Source organism: Hydra viridissima, unplaced genomic scaffold (assembly GCF_058129835.1).
Source record: "Hydra viridissima isolate aposymbiotic clone 2 unplaced genomic scaffold, HvirCarnegie_v1 scaffold_10, whole genome shotgun sequence".
Classification (NCBI taxonomy): Eukaryota; Metazoa; Cnidaria; class Hydrozoa; order Anthoathecata; family Hydridae; genus Hydra; species Hydra viridissima.
The window spans coordinates 1486315-1504743 of NW_028324309.1; the positions used below are offsets into that span (position 1 = coordinate 1486315).

At 29.0% G+C, this 18429-nt stretch overlaps 2 protein-coding genes across 20 annotated transcripts in view; one reads left to right on the top strand and one right to left on the bottom strand.

The window, feature by feature from the left end:
• Positions 1-11965, bottom strand: part of LOC149882550 (uncharacterized) — a 37297-nt gene extending 25332 nt beyond the window's left edge. For 3 of the 17 annotated variants that reach the window (XM_090099773.1, XM_090099772.1, XM_090099767.1), the window contains exons 1-3: positions 978-1133; positions 715-782; positions 111-149 (exon numbers count right to left, since the gene is read on the bottom strand). In XM_090099773.1, the coding sequence (XP_089955899.1) occupies positions 111-149; positions 715-782; positions 978-1063 (193 nt within the window). In that variant the 5' untranslated portion in view covers positions 1064-1133. Of the gene's footprint in view, positions 1-110; positions 150-714; positions 783-977; positions 1152-1237; positions 1305-2331; positions 2959-11422; positions 11549-11735 lie in introns of those variants that run through there. The other 14 variants (XM_090099765.1, XM_090099761.1, XM_090099768.1 and 11 more) reach the window with 13 other exon arrangements.
• Positions 5174-9731, top strand: LOC149882551 (uncharacterized). 3 transcript variants are annotated; one of them, XM_090099759.1, is made up of 10 exons: positions 5181-6532; positions 6625-6917; positions 6997-7209; positions 7304-7543; positions 7648-7724; positions 7858-8063; positions 8170-8499; positions 8612-8767; positions 8988-9183; positions 9285-9731. In XM_090099759.1, exons 1-10 carry the CDS (start codon positions 5606-5608, stop codon positions 9593-9595), a joined length of 2949 nt encoding a protein of 982 aa, XP_089955885.1. In that variant the 5' UTR covers positions 5181-5605; the 3' UTR covers positions 9596-9731. The 3 variants fall into 3 exon arrangements, 2 of the variants coding, with proteins under 2 accessions (XP_089955885.1, XP_089955886.1); XM_090099760.1 differs by lacking the exons at positions 5181-6532; positions 6625-6917 and having other exon boundaries at positions 7161-7209; positions 7304-7374; positions 7461-7543; XR_016456220.1 differs by lacking the exons at positions 7858-8063; positions 8170-8499; positions 8612-8767; positions 8988-9183; positions 9285-9731 and having other exon boundaries at positions 5174-6532; positions 7304-7374; positions 7461-7543.
• Positions 11966-18429: the final 6464 nt, after the last annotated feature.

Consider the following 18429-nt stretch of genomic DNA (forward strand, 5'->3'; position numbering starts at 1 on the left):
AAAAATTTAAAGATAACAAATAAAGCATTTTTTGCAATCAAAAGTTTAGTGTAAAATAATATTTCCGTTTTCAATCTAGTTAACTTTAGAAAGCAAATAATTTGACTAACTGGATTTCGTCGATTTCACTGATTGAGTAGGTTTTGATTCTAAAAATGAAAAGATTCGTTTTTGGTTTAAAGGTATGACTTTTATGATCAATTTAATTTTGAAAAACTTAATGATAAGATTTTCTGAAAAAAATATTATACAAATTACTTATTGGCGTTTGGTTTCTGTTTTAATAACTTATAATAATGAATAAAGTAAAAACTTCTAAATAAGTCTATTAAAGTCAATTTTTCTGAAGTTTATTAAAACGGATGTTCTAATGCTTTTTAAATAGCCAAAGGTTTGTTTGAGAAGTTTTTTTCGAACAGAAACTGCTATTTTTGAAAAATAAGTTAAACGGATTAAATCGAATTTCAACCTTGCTCGACGTCTCGAAGTGTTGAAACAAAATTTTAAAAAAATGTGAGGGGTTGCAATATTCATTTCGAACCTTATGATTTCGTATGTTTAAATTGTAAAAGTTATTTTAAATTCGATTTGCTTTAAATAACTGATATAAATGTTTTTACTTTATTCGTTATTATTCGTAATTAAGGGAAAATCTAAACGCTGACGCTCAGTTTAAAACAAATAGATTTTAGCATTTAAAAACTTTAAATTTACCCCCTGAGATTACTTCAAAATTAACAATCAACAAAAAAGCCAAGATAAAGCAGCTCATCTTCATTATTCTATAAATAAAAATAAAAGTATCATCTTCTTCGTGTCAATAAAAACCTTCATAGGAATTGCATCAACTTTTGTACTTTGTTAACATTTTTTCTTAAGTTTAGTTTAAATTCTGATTTCTCAAAAGAATAAAAATCTCGTGAACGATCAAGAATGATTGAATGCAAATTTCCTGGCTTTAAAAAAAAATATATTACAAAAAAGAGAAGCGTTGTAAACTTTTTTTCTTGTCCATCCGAACAATATTATCAGTTTTCATTAAACCATCGAGTAAGTCACCCATTCGTTGGGTAGCTATTCAATATTTTGAAGAAAGAATTGAGCCTATTGCTGGCCTCAGTCATTAATAATCTGGATATCTATTCCTGTTTTGACATAAAAACTATACCGGTTGTAACTAAATAATGTTTGACCAAATCTTAGGGTACTTCAAGTTTACCAATTTTAATAAACTTACGCAGCATTGCTTATAACTGAAACTTGAAACATCTTATGATGTACACTTTTACATTGTGATAATGCAAACTTATCATAATTATTTATTCATAATTATCATTATAATGTAAAAGTATGAGCTTTATACTACAAACTTATTATTTAATATTATAGTAATTTTCATATAAGTATATAAAAGACATTAAAAATAGGCAGGAACGAATATTCGTTTATGGGTTTAAATATGGGCTTAAAAATATTCGTTAAAGAAGATTTGAAAAAAAAATGTTCGTCCGTTTGAATATTTTTCGAATGAATATTGGTTTGAATGAATATTATTCATTTGAAAGAAAAAATAGTCTTGACGAATATATTCATTTAAATATAAATATTGTATATAGCAATTCTAATCTGATAAATGATTCGAAAATAACTTCTGTAAAGACAATCAGATCGACTAATTCAAATTCCCTCGACACAGTTAACTTATGAATAACTTAATCATGTCGAGGGAGTTATTTCTAGCGTTTAAAAGTATCGCACAGTAAATCTTCTAATAACTAATCATTTTTACTACTAGAATTTAGGATTGCCCTGATGATGGCGATGGAACTTGGCTAAAATTACCAAATTTAATAAATAATTTACTAATATTCAGCTAAATCTTATATTTCAGCAAGAAAATTTAAATCCAAAAAGTATTATACAAAGCGGGGAAAAAAAAGAAAAAAGTAACAAGAAATTTAGCCAAAAGAGTAAGTGTAGCCGATATTATAATCAGCAGCCTAACCAATATATTTGTAAAAGGTATTCGTTTAACGAATATGTATTTTGCTAAACGAATATTCGTACGAATATTGTTATATGAATATGAACAAGGATTCCTGAATTGAGTATTTATTAATGGAACGAAGTATTCGTAGTAAGAATACGGAACAAATGTTAATCATTAAATGAATAATTATTTAATTATTTATAACGAAAATTATTCGAAAAATATTCGTTTAAGGAATATTCGACGATGCCTTATTAAAAGTACGGTTTTTTTTTTTGTTTTTTTTAATTGTATTTCAAGACGAGATATTTTATGTTGTGGAATATGTTTTTTAAACTTACCTCGCCATTTTTAGGTCTATTTACAACAGTTTGCTTCCTCTTCGTCTGAAATGCTTCCAGATCAAAATCTTTGCTCGAGAGTAGTTACGGATTCAAGTATTTACCCCCTGTTCAAAAGTTTCGTCACAAATGAAAAATTAATGATTTCTATTTACGCTGGTTCTTAAAATCTTTATGTATGGATTCCATATGAGATATATGGATTTTAAATTATTTAATACTAGCTGAAGTGCCTCGCCCATTACTTTTATGGAGATATCGTTCTATCAATAAAGTTTTTTTTTTTTTTTATTTCGTTCGGTAGATATTAATAATCCATCAAATCAGGGAAAGGAACAGACTTAAGATCAGACTTAAACTTTGAGTTTCAAATGACATTTAGATGTTGTGATGAGTCACGCTAAAGTGTTCGAAGTATCAAAATAAACTTTTAAACGATTGTCTGTTGGAATGTGATAGAAAAGTTCAATTGTATGTTGAATGCCGGTCGGAGAACTTTATTGATAAATAAGTTATGCACTCAGAAACCTTTATGTTGAATATTTTGTTTATATTAAAAGATGATGAGAATGGCTAAATGATGCTTTTTCGACAACATATCTAAAATAATTTTGACAAGAACCTTTTCTATTTTAAATAACTTAACGAGTTTCAGTTTTTGTACCCCCGAACTAGAACAAATAAGTAAATATATCTCTCTAATTTCATTTCAATTTAACTTATGTCGAAGAAACCAATTCAGCGAAAATAAGCACTAAGGAAACAAAAATTATTTTTGGTGAATAACGCGATAAATCCTGTGGCTAAAACTCATTAATGGTAAATCGTGTTGGGACTTGTCGCACGTTCTTAAATGAATGGTTATTTAAGTTCAAGAAGACATTTGCGTTAAATTAATCAACATTTGAATCGTTTATTTTTAAAACAAGTCTACCAACCTAGCTTTAAGATAACCAATAGAAACTGTTTATGCTTGGTTGATTAAAAAAAAAGATTAAAAAACTCTGAAGGGAGCATAAATATTTCTTCATTTCCAGAAAATGAAAATAAAATTCCAATCTATATATATATATATATATATATATATATATATATATATATATATATATATATGGTTTTATGGAAAGTAGCCATATATAATATATGGTTTACTTTCCATAAAACCTTTGGGGATTGCGGAGAAACTGAAAGTTTCAAACTTCCACTTCTGACTTTTAAAACATGTGTTTAAATTTTAAATGAAATTTTGTACCAAAATTTAAAGGGGACAGAATTTGTTATTATTTTTAAAAACTACTCATTTTTTCGTAACTTTTTACAAAGATTGCTACCACCCGTTTCAGCCATGCGTAACTAATGAAGTTTCTTTAATTGTTTAAAATGAAATAAATTATAAGAACAAAGTATGAGAAGCAAATAGGAATGACAAATAAAAATAACAAATAAAGATAACGAAAGTTTTGAGATTAAAGTAAAACAAACTCTAAGTTCTCAATTTCGAAAGTTGAATGAACACCGTTATTACTCTTTTAAATTATTCCAACTATTTTGAATTATTTACCATTTTAAATATACAATTAGTAATAGTTTAGCGATCCACCACAAACAAGCTCCCTCGAGCATATCACTCGAACGTAGCCGTTAAATGGCGTTGAATATTTGATTTGTTTTTTTAAAATATGTTAAGAAAATTAACAGTTCATCACTAATTTCTAATATTACTTAAAAATAAACTCAATTATTATTAACATTATTTTTAAAGTGGTATTTTAATGCTTTAACCCCAATATGCCCATTAATGATGTGTCTACCCGAATATACTCATGCATCAATGCATCTACCCATATACACTCAATAATGATGTGTCTACCCGTTAAATGGTATTGAATGCATACCTCTTAAGTGATTGAAGTACCTCATGAATGAAGTATTTAATTGAACACATTCAATTGAACACACAACAAAAGTTGCACATGGACTTATTTTCTCCTTGCTTTAAGAAGTTATTTCAAATACCAGAAACAAAAGGCATGATGAAAATTTAGAGAGAGCAAAGTAGTTGTTGAATGTTTGAAAACAAAAACTTTATTGGCCTTTCAAAATTTGATTATTGTTAATAAGTTTTACCATGGACCTAGAAGAGATGGACGTGCAACCTATTGTTTTACATCAAAGAGGCCGCAGAAATCAGCGAGCCATGCGAGTTTCTGACAAACTCTAAATTTTCACCCGTCAACAAAAAAAACTACTAAAACGGCCGCCCACAGAATTAAAACAAAAACTCTGATCACGTGGTATTAGTTTAAACTTTTATAGCATTTGGTGAATTCCATCGTGACGGAATCACCGATTTGAGCTTATTTTCCACATTTATGTTATAAAAATAAAAAAACTGTAATGTGCATATTGTTTTTCTATATGAATATAGAATAACAATATGCACATTACAGTTTTTTTATTTTTATAACATAAATGTGGAAAATAAGCTCAAACCGGTGATTCAGTCACGATGGAATTCATGATTTGTTTAATAAGACTGTTTAGGATGTAAAGTAACTACTTCACGCGTTGACAAATTACTAAACAAACTACACCAAGGTAAAGGAAATTAGTTGTCGGCACGAACAGATAGATTTTCATCATTTTTTCAAAATAAACATTTGTAAATTTGGAAACTTTTTTCAAATAAACAAAGTTCCGTCAATAATAAAATAGACCTGTAAGGATGATTTTAAAATGACTAAAAAAAGTATAGCGAAATATAAAAAAGCATAAATAAAATTTTTTGTCAAGATCTGGTTTTATTCAATTCCTTGGTCACGGTCGTTTTAATCTTGATACCAAACAGACATTTATAGTGCGCATGCGTCTCCGGAGATTTTTTGTTTTCCTCTCGATATTTACAATTATTTTGATTTGTACTTTGAGATACCGAAAATAGGAACACGTTTTTAAACTATTATATTTTGTTTTTTTTAGTGTTGCAAAGTTACATAAGATAGTCAAATGACAAAATATTATGGATAATTAAAAAAAAGTTTGATTCGATTGCTTTTTAACAAACTTTCAGGAGCTGTAATAAAGAGTATTATTTTTTAAATTTTATGTTTTTTCTAAACTCTTTAACTTTTTTAATTCAATTTTTGAAAGCAAGAACTAAACGGTTTCTAAAACTCTCATCTAAATTCTATTAGAAAACACTAATCTTATTAACCAGTCATTTTTTTAAGTTATCAAATAATTGGATTAAAGAAGTACGGTATCCAATCTAAAAATGTCTACTGTTGTTGCTACTAAACACATATCATGTCTTATGAAACTGTGCAGACTATGTGGAAACTATATCGGCAATGATCCAATTAACACAAAAAATATAAATATTAGAATTGATCGGGCATTTTTCACTGAGTTAGAAGAAGACAGAATGGACACCCACCCACCTAAAATTTGCATGAAATGCTACACACACTTGAGAAATATCGAACAGCGAGGAACAACCTCTAATTTCAGTTTAAGTCAATGGTCACAAACTTGTTTCGTTGAAAGATGCATATGCTTTTTGAAAAAATCTGGTAGGAAGAAAAAAAAGCAGTGTGGAAGACCACCATTAAATGACAAAGTTGTTTGGACAAGAGAGTCAATTTTTAAAATAATGGAAAGTTTTTCTGGACTGCCTCGTTTATTTCATGATTCTATCGATGTAGCTGATAATCCACACAAAGATTTATGTTTATGCAACATTTGTAAAAGATTGTTACATAAGCCTGTATTACTTAATAATTGTCAACATTTGTTTTGTGCAACATGCATTTTTCCAAACATAATTGGAAAATTAGAAACAGAAACTAAATGCACAATATGTTCCTCTAATATAACTCTTGGTAGTATCTTAAAGGCAACATCAATGCAAACTATACTTGAGAATTTAATTATAAAATGTTGTAATAATACATGCAAAGAAAAATTTACTGCAAAAAATATAAGCTATAAAGAAGAACATGAACAAACATGCAAAATTAGAAACAAATCACAATATAGTTCCCCATTGTCTAGCTCTTCATTGACAGTTACAGAGATATATAAAATAAATGAGAATTGTGAAATCCCTAAAGAGTTAGGCTATGCATTTGCTCACTTTGCAAAATTGAAAATGGCAAAAAACAAATCACATTCCTTTGAACTCCCTTCAGGTGGTCCGCGGGTAAGCTATTTTTACTTTTAAATTAAAATATTCAATATAAAAAAATAATAGTTTAAAGAATAGTTTATAGTTGGATAATTGGTCTTTAACAGGCTATACAGTTTAAAGTGACTTCAAAGATCTATAAAACTTCAAATAGTATAAGCCAGAAAACTATTAGAAGGCGTCAAAATCAAATACACCAATCACTTATTGAAAATGCAGGACCAGCAAAAAAAGCAAGAATAAATCAAGCAGCAATTATGCTTAATTCTTTTAGTAAAAATGATAAAATTGATATACTGAAAAAAGCAAACATCCCCCAAGTTCAGATAGGGTCAGAAGATATTGTATCACTAAAGACAGATTGTGGTTTACCTTGGGAAAAGATGAAAAAAATGATTAGGTAAGTACTTCGAGACCCGAGGATGTTAATCCGGCTCTGCACACACATATATATTTATTTATAAATATCTTTATTTCAGATTTTTCCACACAAAAAATGTCAAACTACCGTCACTTTCTAATCAGCAAAAAGTTTCAAAATATTGGTCAGGTGATGATTTGATTGTTGAAAACAAAGAATTTCTGTTTGAATTCAAAAATGAAAAAGGAACTTTTGAAATAAAAGATACTCCTACAGCATATATTAATGATTTACCATCCCATTTAATCAAGTTACTGGATGAATTAGAAAAGTAAGTTCAAAATATGTTTAAGTTTTTTGTAAATAATTTGTATAAATTCTATTCTTTGTTTTATAAATAAACAATTTCTTCTTTATTATCGTAGATATAACCAACTAACGTATGAAAAGATAAATCCTAGTGAAATACATGTAAAGGTTGGTGGCGACCATGGAGGTGGTTCATTTAAAATGAGCTATCAGATAGCTAATGTTTCTAAACCTAATTCTAAGAATAATACAACAGTTTTCAATATATTTGAGGCCAAAGACTATAGAGCAAACCTTAAAATTGGGCTCTCAAGACACATAGATGAAATTAGACAGCTTCAAACAATGAAATGGAGGTTAATAATTAAATATTTCCAAAATTTATTTGCTCTTCGATTTATAAAAATATTGTTTGAAATAAAAAAAAATTTTAAATCAATTTTAAAAATTGTAATTTTAGGGATAAGAATTTGCGAGTGTTTATGTTTGGTGATTATGTATTTCTGTGTGCTATCTATGGCATCACAGGAGCAACTGGTCAGTCTTAAGTTTTGTATTCACTAAGCTTGTATTCTAGATTAAATTACTAAAAATGAAATTGCAAAAATTATAAAAATTAAATAACTTATTTGTAAAAAGAACATAAAAGTTATGTAATTTTATTTAACAGGTCGTGATTGCTGCTTATTCTGTGAGATTACATCAAGTGAAATGCAATTGAATACTGAAGATCGGCATCGACAAATCAATTTAAGAACGCTTCAAACTTTGAAATCAGATTATAAACGATTTAAAAATGATGGAGGCAACATTAAAAATGCAAAAAAATTCAATAATGTAATTGATGAGCCATTGTTTGATGTACCAATTGAACAGGTGTGTATAAATTGTTGTCGAACTTTAAATGCATATAATATATATATATATATATATCTTTTATAACACACCTAACTAATATGGGATTGTTTAAATCATTTTACAGATAGCAATACCAGCTCTCCACATCTCATTGGGAATATTTCTAAAATTTTTTCACATGTTAGAAACTGAATGTCATCTTCTTGATATCAAACTAGCTGGATTTCTTGCAATAAATGATAAACGCCTTGACTCAAGTGAATTTGACAAATATGTTGAAAAGCAAGTAGAGATAAACCAGTTAAAATATGCGATTGATGATATAAATAATAAAATTCTTCTTATTCAAGATACAAGTGTCATTGAAGTACTTCGTAACCCTGAAAATTCAGATTACTTGCAGTTAATGTACACAGAGAGAATTGCACTGTTAAGATCAAAGAGAATAGAAAAAGTATTTATTAAATAGTACTGGAAATAATTATTTATTTTTAGAGCATTGTTTTTTTAATTTATGGAGTGTATTATCTGGATTTTTTGTACAATATTTATATTTAATTTTTAAGGAGGCACAAATTGCAGAATGCTGTAAAGTTGAATTATTAGAAGGAATTGGGCCAATAAGAAAAGGAATTGAATCTGTTTTACAGTCGTGTGGAGTGCAACGTCAAGCATATCATAGTTGCTCATTCATAGGAAATCATGTTCATAAAATGTTGAAGGTATGGTATGAAAATATAAATCTGTATTTTCATGAAATAAAGTCTGTTAAAATTTGTTATGCATGTTATGCAGGTTTTTACAATCTCTACATTAAATTATAAATTCCAATTAACATTCCTGATCAAATATATTGCAATCCATATACGTATTTATGCATATAAAGCCTATGCATATAATAAAAACTTTTGTCACACAAATGATTTTTGTTTTGTTTTTCAGGTTGATAACATAAAAAAGTTATGTGACTCTATTCCCCTAGTAGTTTTCAATCATATAAAATATCAAGAACATCCAATTCATGTAGAGGCGATTAACATACAACGAAAATTCAATATTTTGTTTAACAACTATTCTAAGTGTCACAATGAAATGAACTCATGTCATTTATTCAGCGAAGAAAAAATCAAGAGTTTTGGTAAGTTTATTGACTATTATAAGAAGTATTTAATAAATTATTGTTTAAAGACAAATTTTTCCATTATTTATTTACATTTACTAGTTAAGTTTTTTTTGTAGAAATAGCAGTATGTGAATTAATGAAGTTTTTTCGAAGCACTTGGCCAAAAGAATCAATAACTCCCAAAATGCATATGTTAGAGAATCACATGGGAGTATTTTTGAGCACATGGGGAGTAGGTCTTGGATTATATGGAGAGCAAGGTGGTGAGAGTATACATGCAGAATTTAATAATATCGAAAGAATATACTCGAGCATGTCTGGTATACGAAAACTAGAAAGTATTATGAGAGACCATTTCATAAGAAATAACATAATGGCTAAGTCATTAAAACCGCCCATCATCCCTCGAAGAAAGAAAACTGCATAATAAATTTTATGTTTTATGTATAATAAAATGATTTTGCATAACAAAGTTGTAAAGTTTATGACAAATATATATATTTAATATGTTTGTGTAAAGTTACTTTAAGATATTGTCGAAATAAGTCAGCCATATTGTTTTACGATTAGTGAAAAAATATCGAAATATTATTCATCTTCTTAGCTGCACATCTTTATGTAAAAAAATGACTGGTAAAAATGCTGTGTTAGATATTATAGCTTAACTTTTATTCTTTCCAATGATATATAATACTATATTTCAAAAATCGATCTTCGTAGGTTTTATTAAGGAATAAAAATGGTTGTAAAATCCGCGATGAAATCTCGGTCAACTTTACAGGTAAATTAAAGCTTCAGGCGTGACATATTTTTTGTTACTTTTGATTTTTTCTAATTACAAAAACGTATGTTAATAAAAAAAAAAGTTCATTAGTGAGATTTAATACTTAAGTATCCTATATATGAAAGATTGAAAATACCTTTAAATTCTCCGTTTTCGAGGCTAGTGGAAAAACAGTTTTAAATGCACAATTTATTTTTACGTAATGCGCTTGCGCATAATAAATGTCCATTGCGAAACTACCGTGTGGTCCTTCATTCACCAGGCTTAATTTTGCTAAATCATGTTATGTTAATACTTAGTTATTCTTGCGGTTTGCCATAAATTGGCTTTGCTAAATTCTTTAAAACTGTGACAAACAATTTTTTTCGTTATTGCATTTATATTCATTTTAAGTATAAGTTATTTATTCTTTACTGTATATATTTCTGTTGTTAAACATAAAAATAAAAAATTCTATAATATTCATAAACTAGAAGTTTACAGTAATATAGCAGATGGAGAAATTCCCTGGACATGAAACCAATATGCTCTAGGTTGCTACAAAATTAGTTGATATTTTGTATTATTTATTATATCTCTAGTTATACATGTACTAAAGTAGTTAAGTAAATGATCTTAATTTCCATATTATCATCAGCGTTATTTCTTAAAATATTGATAATATCTAGCTATTTAAAATTAAGTTTAAAACCTGATTCTATTGCTATTATCTTGAATTACTAAAAAGAAGTTGATGCGACTGGTTAGACGAGACCAAAAATTTTTGACGAATATAACAGACTTTAATATAATTTAATTTCTATTATTTAAAACAAAAGATTTGTAACAATGCGCAACGAGCATGGTATGTAAAAAAAACAATAGGTTGCACGTCCATCTCTTATAGGTCCATGGTTTTACTAAACTCTCGATGAGAATTCCCATGTAGGGGGGAACAACGCTAAGTAAAAATTCAAATAATAAAAAAAAAAAAAAATAGTGTACACAACTGAAATAAGCAAAATAATAGGAAAAAAAAATTATTATACGGGGAAGTACAATAAATACCCGTAAATACTCGTTACGAGTGCTTACGTTAAATAATCGAATATATATGCACGATGTATGGTTAAAAGTAATTGATTGTAACAAATACCCGTACCCGTCGAATATCTTATTACTACATGTACCCAATAGAGAAACTTAATCATTCAAGAACAACCAAGCTACTATTTTTTTGTATTTATGTATTTTTCTAAAGATCATGCTCACTCTACCTGTATCACTGGCTTCTGAAAAACCTTATCAAAAGTAATATAAAGTAATTTAAAATAACTCCAAGCTCATCAATGAGATAGGAAAGAATAGTGGGTTTATCTTTGAAAACTGTCGTCGCGAAATCTTTGGATTGTAAGGTCTTAAATAAATGTTTTTGTAGAAGTTAAAGTTAAAAAGTGTGCCATTAATGAAAGTATAATTTTATGTACATACCTGTAACCTGAGTAAAAAATAAGTGTTAAATAGAGGACGTTTTATATTTCTTTTTGATTTTTACAATAAGGCGACAAAATCCTTTTATCCGGTTTTGCTTTACTGACTACCTTTGCTCTTTAATTCCTGTGTAGTTAAAAATATAAATCTCATTGTTCTATCGCAAAATGATTTTTTTTTAAAAAGAAATTTATGATAACTACATTAACTTTTGTTTGTCAATATTTACAGAAACTAACGAACATAGATTAATAAAAAGTCATGCTAGATATTAAAAAGTAAATAGATATCTTATATTCAATGTAATGCATACCTGATTTTAAATATAAGTAAATTTCAAAAGTAATGTAAAACCAGTTAATTGTGAGCCAACGAAATGTAAATTTAAGTATAACGTAATCCTTTTAAAAATGTCTTTCCACGTGGAAGCTTTCAGTTGATGAACGACATTTATTCACTATCTCACGTTAAGATTTAATATTAAAGTAATGAAGTTAAAAATCTTAGGTATTTTTTTTTTTCTATTTGAAGTTAAAACTCAAAGTTTCTTTTTTTTTTTTTTTTTTTTTTTTCACAGTAGACCTTTCGAATTTAAAACGTTCGAATGTTCGAATTTTCTTCACTTTGAAGATTTTTTTCACTTTGAAGATCTTTAGACATTTGTTTTTTTTTGAAGGGTAATTTTTTTGAGGGGTAGTTTCGCTAGGGGTAATTTTGAAAAGAGTTTAGTCTTAAAAATGTTGACCTATTTCAATATTAATATAACATAACATATTATAATATAACAAATCAATATTTGTGTGTTTGTGAAAAAACTATAGAGTTTCCAGATCACAATAATTTTCTCTCCTAACGAAAACTCCCTTTTACAAATTTTCTCCTCCATTTACACCGTATACTTTTATTAAAATAGCATTCATAAACCGTCACAAATAACTGCGAACACATATTTACAATTCAATACAATATTTACAATACAATATTTACAATTCTTTGGTTTTCACAAGCAAAAACTATTAAAACTATTGAGTCCATAGCGTCTTTAAATGTTCTAGAACTTTCCGCAACGGAATTACAAACTTCAATAATGGCAATACTGCCGGGAGGTTTTTTTGAGGGTACCAAAAGTCTGCATAGATTCTAGGTGTTGATGAAGAGCTGATGAAGAAGTTTTATATTACCCTTTGTATCCTCTCCGGCAATGAGGAAGTGGACCCTAACAAGCTGCATCACTATAACCTTGAGACTGCACGACTGTACACTAGCCTGTACAACTGATATCATATGCCCCAGGCTGAGCACAAGATGTTGCTACACAGTCATTAGGTTGCAAGAACGAAGGTCATTCCAGTTGGATCAGAGGAGCCACTAGAGTCCTCTAACAAGGTGTTTAAGCAAAGCATGGGGCATCACACAAAGAAGTTCTCCAAGCCCCAAGTAAACTATGACCTCATAATGAAGATGCTTAGCAGCTCAGATCCTAAGGTCTCAAAAAGGAGAAATAAGGAAAAGGGCAAAGACTCCATTCTACCTGAGGAGGCAAAGAAGCTCTTGATGAACTACTTTATGTATATCAATAGCTAGATTCTTAATTATGTAACTATCTGTATTTTTTTATGTTAATAAAGTTAAATGTTACTGTACATTTTATGTTTATATTCACAATATCAAGGAAATTTAATTCATAAAATACATAAAAATGAAGAATTAACCGTCTTGACAACCCCTGACCACCTGTGCGGTCTTAACCACTCCTAGAGGCAAAATAAGCCCAGGTTTTAATTTCCATACCTCATTTAACTATATTTAAACATACAAAATGTCTCTTTTTATTATAAAACTGTCAAGACATCCCATGACCAACCCCGAAATAACCACCAGTGCGGTAATAACCACTCCTAGAGACCAAGTATGCCCAGATTTGAATTCCTCGACCTCAATTACTAATACTTAGATATTTAACATGTCTCATCTAATTGAAAAACCATCGGGACATAATAAGATCACCCTTGACCACCCATAAATTAACCACATGTGTAGTCATGACCACTTCAAACTTAAAAATTAACCCGGAAATGAATCCCTTTGCCCCAAAAACCCCTATAAGCATGTATCATATGCCTATATTCAAGCTATAAACAGCTTTGCCAATTTTGGACAATTCTGGCCCACTGTGCGGTGGCCAGATGAGGAAGATAGGCTTGTGTATATAAGTGAACAAATACAAAAGAAAATCCGCTATCCAAACTTGTGTTCTTGACGTGGGTCGTAGCTTATACCTGAAATAAACAGTTATTCATCATTTCATTTGTAACAAAATGTTGTATTTGTGTTGCATCACTTCGAAGCTATTCAATATATCTTTGTAATCTTATATTCTCTGAAATAAAATAAAAAATATTATCACTGCTTTTAATTTTCTCTCATTGAACATATGATCAACTACAAAAAAAAAAGGACGGTCAAATCTTAAAAAAAGTTTTTTAAGACGGTAAATTACTAACATTAAATCATCTTTTAAAAAAAAACAGCTACCAAACATGAAAAGATAGTACTTTGTAAAATATTGCTTAACAGTATGCTTAATAGTATGGTAAGTTGTTATGGTAAGTTATGTAATTGGTAAACAATCGTAAAGATATGGCAGTCATATGGAATTTTTTATATTAAGAGGTCAATTACTGGTACATTTACCTTAAGCAATTTTTAAAAATACAAGTTGCTTTTTATATAACATTCGCCGGACGCTTGAAAGATTTTTAAAAATTTAATTCCGTTCAAGAAATGCTTTTTAAAAAGTAGAGGAACAATGATATACTGCATACACTAGATGTAACTTCGATCCGAAAAGTGAAGCCGTGGAAGCCATTTCTAATTCGGACAAAAAGCTTATCTACCTATATTTTAAAAATTAACATTTAAATAGTGAATTCCTGAGCTGCGTTTGGCCAAACGCAGCTCAGGAGTTTCTATTTTAATTTTCTATTTTAACTTTCATCTATCTATTAGAACAACTATGGTTGTTCTAATAGATAGATGAAAGGAAGTGACATCTTTTAACAGATTTCCAGTTCATAACCAAGAATTTTGCAAAAAGTGGACAATCGCAATAAAACGTGAGAAGTTTACTACATCAAAGCACTCGGTTCTTTGCAGCAATCATTTTTTACTTATTTAAGTCGTTATCAAAACTAGTTCTTGAATGATCTTTAATTTATTGAGAACTTTAGATGCTCTCAACATTCACTTTTACTTTTACAGTGGGTTGCATAAATATAGAATCACTTGATTTTTAATATGATTTTTTTTATGTTTTTTTAAAATTTAAAGCACACAAAAAAATTCATAATATAAATTGTTTTAAATTTTATTAAGAGTGGTTTTATAAAAAAAATAAGAAAAAAAACTCTTTCAAAAAAAAAAATTTAAGATACTTTCTTATGAGAAATATATACAGCTGTTAAAAAAAACAAACAAAAAAACAGAGCAAAAATATAGAGTCAGGGTGCATTTTAGTATTTTGTATGCGCACCACGAACTTTCACACAAGCACGAACACGTCTAGGCATAGATTCAACTAGTCGGATGCATAATTCTCTTGGAAATTCTTTCCAAAGCTTTTCTAAGGCCTTCTGTAATTGCGCAACACTGGCTATGCTCTCGTTGACCAATCTTTTGTTTATCCAAGCCCAAATGTTCTCGATGGGATTGAGATCTGGAGAACGAGCTGGTCAAGGCATGACCGTAATGTTTTTCCGATCAAGCCACTCTTTAACCGAGATTGCAGTGTGAGCCGTTGCGCCATCGTGCTGAAAAACCCATTGTTCTCGTCTTCCGTAAAAAGCTCTGGCTGTTGGCAAAAGTTTACTTTCGAGGGTCTCTTTGTAGTTGTACTGGTTAATTCTGCCGTTATAAATGTTGTATGACCCTGTTCCTTTATGGGAAAAGCATCCCCATATTCCAATTGATCCTCCTCCACCTTGTATCCTTGGTACACAAAAACGCTCTTTGAACTTTTCACCAGCCAGCCTCTTGATGATTAATCTTGACTTGCGATTTATCACCTCAAAATTGGATTCGTCGCTGAAAATGACTTTGGCCCAGTCTTCTACAGACTAGTGAAGTCTTTCTCTACACCACTTTAATCTTTATAGGCGATCTGAGACACGCAAAAGTGGTTTTCGAGCAGCGACATAGCAATCTAAGCCTTTCTTATTTAAGCATCTTCGTACAGTCCATTTACTAACACCAACGTTACCAGGCGCATTTGTGAACCCTTCAGCAAGTTCGCGGTAAGAAATTTTAGGGTCTTGTCTAACCTTTCGATAGAGATAACTTTGGTCTCTTGAAGTTAGCTTTAAAGGCCTACCAAGCCTTGGTAAATCTTTGACATCATTATGTAGCTCGTGGTTTTTCAACGTTGTTTGTACACATTTAAGCGAAACATTGCACATTCGAGCTATTTCTCTTTGGCTTTTTGTTTTATCTTTTAGCAGACCAACAATTTTCCATCGTACGTTATCTGAAACAGCTTTTCTGCCCATTTTTGTCTTTTTACTTTACCAAATAATTATCAATGCAAATAACTCAAGATATAAAAATGATAACTTAATTTTATCTTCGCAAGTACGTTTATATAGTTCGAAAGAAATCAACCACCAAGTTTTAGATCGCTCGGAAAACATTTCGTTGAGATATTTCAACTTAAGTCGTTAAACTTTAGTTGACTCTATATTTTTGCTACATAAGAAATAGAGGTATGTTCTAATTGAATTAATAATTACTCAAGACTGGTTAACCTAACGAGTTCGAATTATATACCATTCGATAGAGAATCAATTAATTAAGACATTTAATACACTTTTAATCGTATTAATTAGTTGGTTTCAAAGATAATTGTGAAAAAAACGAAAATTTCACACAAACTAAGTAGTGACTCTATATTTATGCAACCCACTGTATTTCGCACGTCGGAAATAGCTCTTGCCCTTATTACAAATGGCGGATTAAATTTGTAAACAAAAATAGCAGCTTCACTTTTCGTCCAAAAAAATCCCGCAAATTAGACATCTAGTATATATATATATATATATATATATATATATATATATATATATATATATATAATAGTTATGTGTGTATCTACGATTTACGGCACCGATTTTAAAGTTAAAATCTGTGACCATTTTTTCACCGCGTGCTCGAGGTAGGTGTCGTAAGGATGGATTTTTCTCGTCTTTTTTTTAGAATTTTGTATTGACTTAGATAATATTTTAAAAGTAGAGTGTTGTAAGTTTATTGCAATTTGTTTTTTTTTTTGCAGTTACAAACGTTTTTAGTGATTTCATTGCTATTGAAAACTTCATTCCTGTTCTGGAAGTGAATTGACATTGAAGGGATGATGGGTTTTTTTTCTAACTTTTGAATCAATTTTATATATCAATTTTCTATGTACCTGCCAAATTTCATTAAAAAATAATGACACGCTCATATTCTATTTTTGCACGCAGTAAAAGTACTAAATATTCTTCTGTTGTAGAGGTTGGGGGGGGGGGGATTCAATATTATGAACATTTTGTATATTTGACTTTTTTTATTCATTAAAAAATTGTTTTTCAAGAAAAATGAAACTTTATTTAAAATATTGGTGATTTTTTTAAAACATGATTTACACACAAACACACACAAAAAACCATATTCTGTTATTAGTTCAATAAAAATATAGCCGAGGCAAAGTAATGCGCTAAAAACAAAACAATGAAGTTCTATTATAAAACCACCGTAATCCGAACGCTAATTTTTTAAGTTGGTTGCAGTTTTCTTAAGCATTCCTTATAATGAATTTTTGTCACTTAAATGGGCATAACTTTTAGTAGAATCATTAACTTTTTATGAAATTTTCACCATCGTTAAAGCTCTTTACAATGGTGTAAAATAATTAAATAGCTGAATAGTTTAAAAATTTTGCACACATACCTATATATAGATGTCTAGATGTCTAATGCGGGAAAATTAACCGAACGTTAAATAGTAACATTGAAATTACGACGAGTAATTGATTCAATTAATTCGTAGCTTCGAGTAATTTGCTCGAAAGGTTCGTTATAGCTTACGTAAACCAATTAATTTGCTTGAAATTTCCGTTAAAACTATGCAAAAAATGTTAAACTTGTTTGCACATATATTTTCTAACAATAATCACAAGGGGCCAATGCTATAAACAATTCTAAGTTTTTTTCGAGAAAAAAAATCTTTCGTAAAAACGCAATTTTTCACGTACGAAAAAAAGTTCGTAATCTCGAAGAATTTATCGCTGTTTGTATTTTTTTCGGCCATTGCTACAAAGCATAAAACGTATACGTCACTAAAATTTACGAACTTTTTTTATCCGTAATATATAGTAGTAATATAATAGTAATTTTTATTGTAATTTTTATTTAGTAGGCCTACTTAATAAATTTTATTAGTCATTAAGTATGCTGTGCTGTCTGTTCTGTTTTTATGAATATTTTTACATTCTAGTATTTGGTGTTTAAAAAAACTGTGTAAAATTAAAGTAGGAACATGGATTTAATTTTTTCGGATTGAAGACTTAGATTTCGAAGTTGCAGAAAATGAGCTTCGCCACCGATTGCCTCGAGAGGTTGGTGTTTAAAACATTACTTAAAATTACTATATATATATATATATATATATATATATATATATATATATATATATATATATATATATATATATATATATATATATATATATATATATATATATATATATATATATATATATATATATATATATATATATATATATATATATATATATATATTTAATGATTTTTTATCGAACAAAATCAGAAATCATACTAAATAGGCGCAGAAATTATATTTTTGTTTTGTTTTTCAATATCATTTTAGTTTAATGGTCGCTTTTTTAACGAAGATGTTTCTGACAACGTTTTTCGAGAGCAGTATCGAGTCCCAAGAGCTGTATTAGATTTTTTAGAAACT

What these genes read in the sequence shown, in the direction of transcription:
- LOC149882551 (XM_090099759.1), top strand. Translation starts at nt 5,606, where the DNA reads ATGTCTACTGTTGTTGCTACTAAACACATATCATGTCTTATGAAACTG. An exon ending in TGGCATCACAGGAGCAACTG is followed by an intron (nt 7,725 to 7,857) that starts GTCAGTCTTAAG and finishes TTTATTTAACAG; the next exon opens with GTCGTGATTGCTGCTTATTC. An exon ending in AGAAAAAATCAAGAGTTTTG is followed by an intron (nt 9,184 to 9,284) that starts GTAAGTTTATTG and finishes TTTTTTTTGTAG; the next exon opens with AAATAGCAGTATGTGAATTA.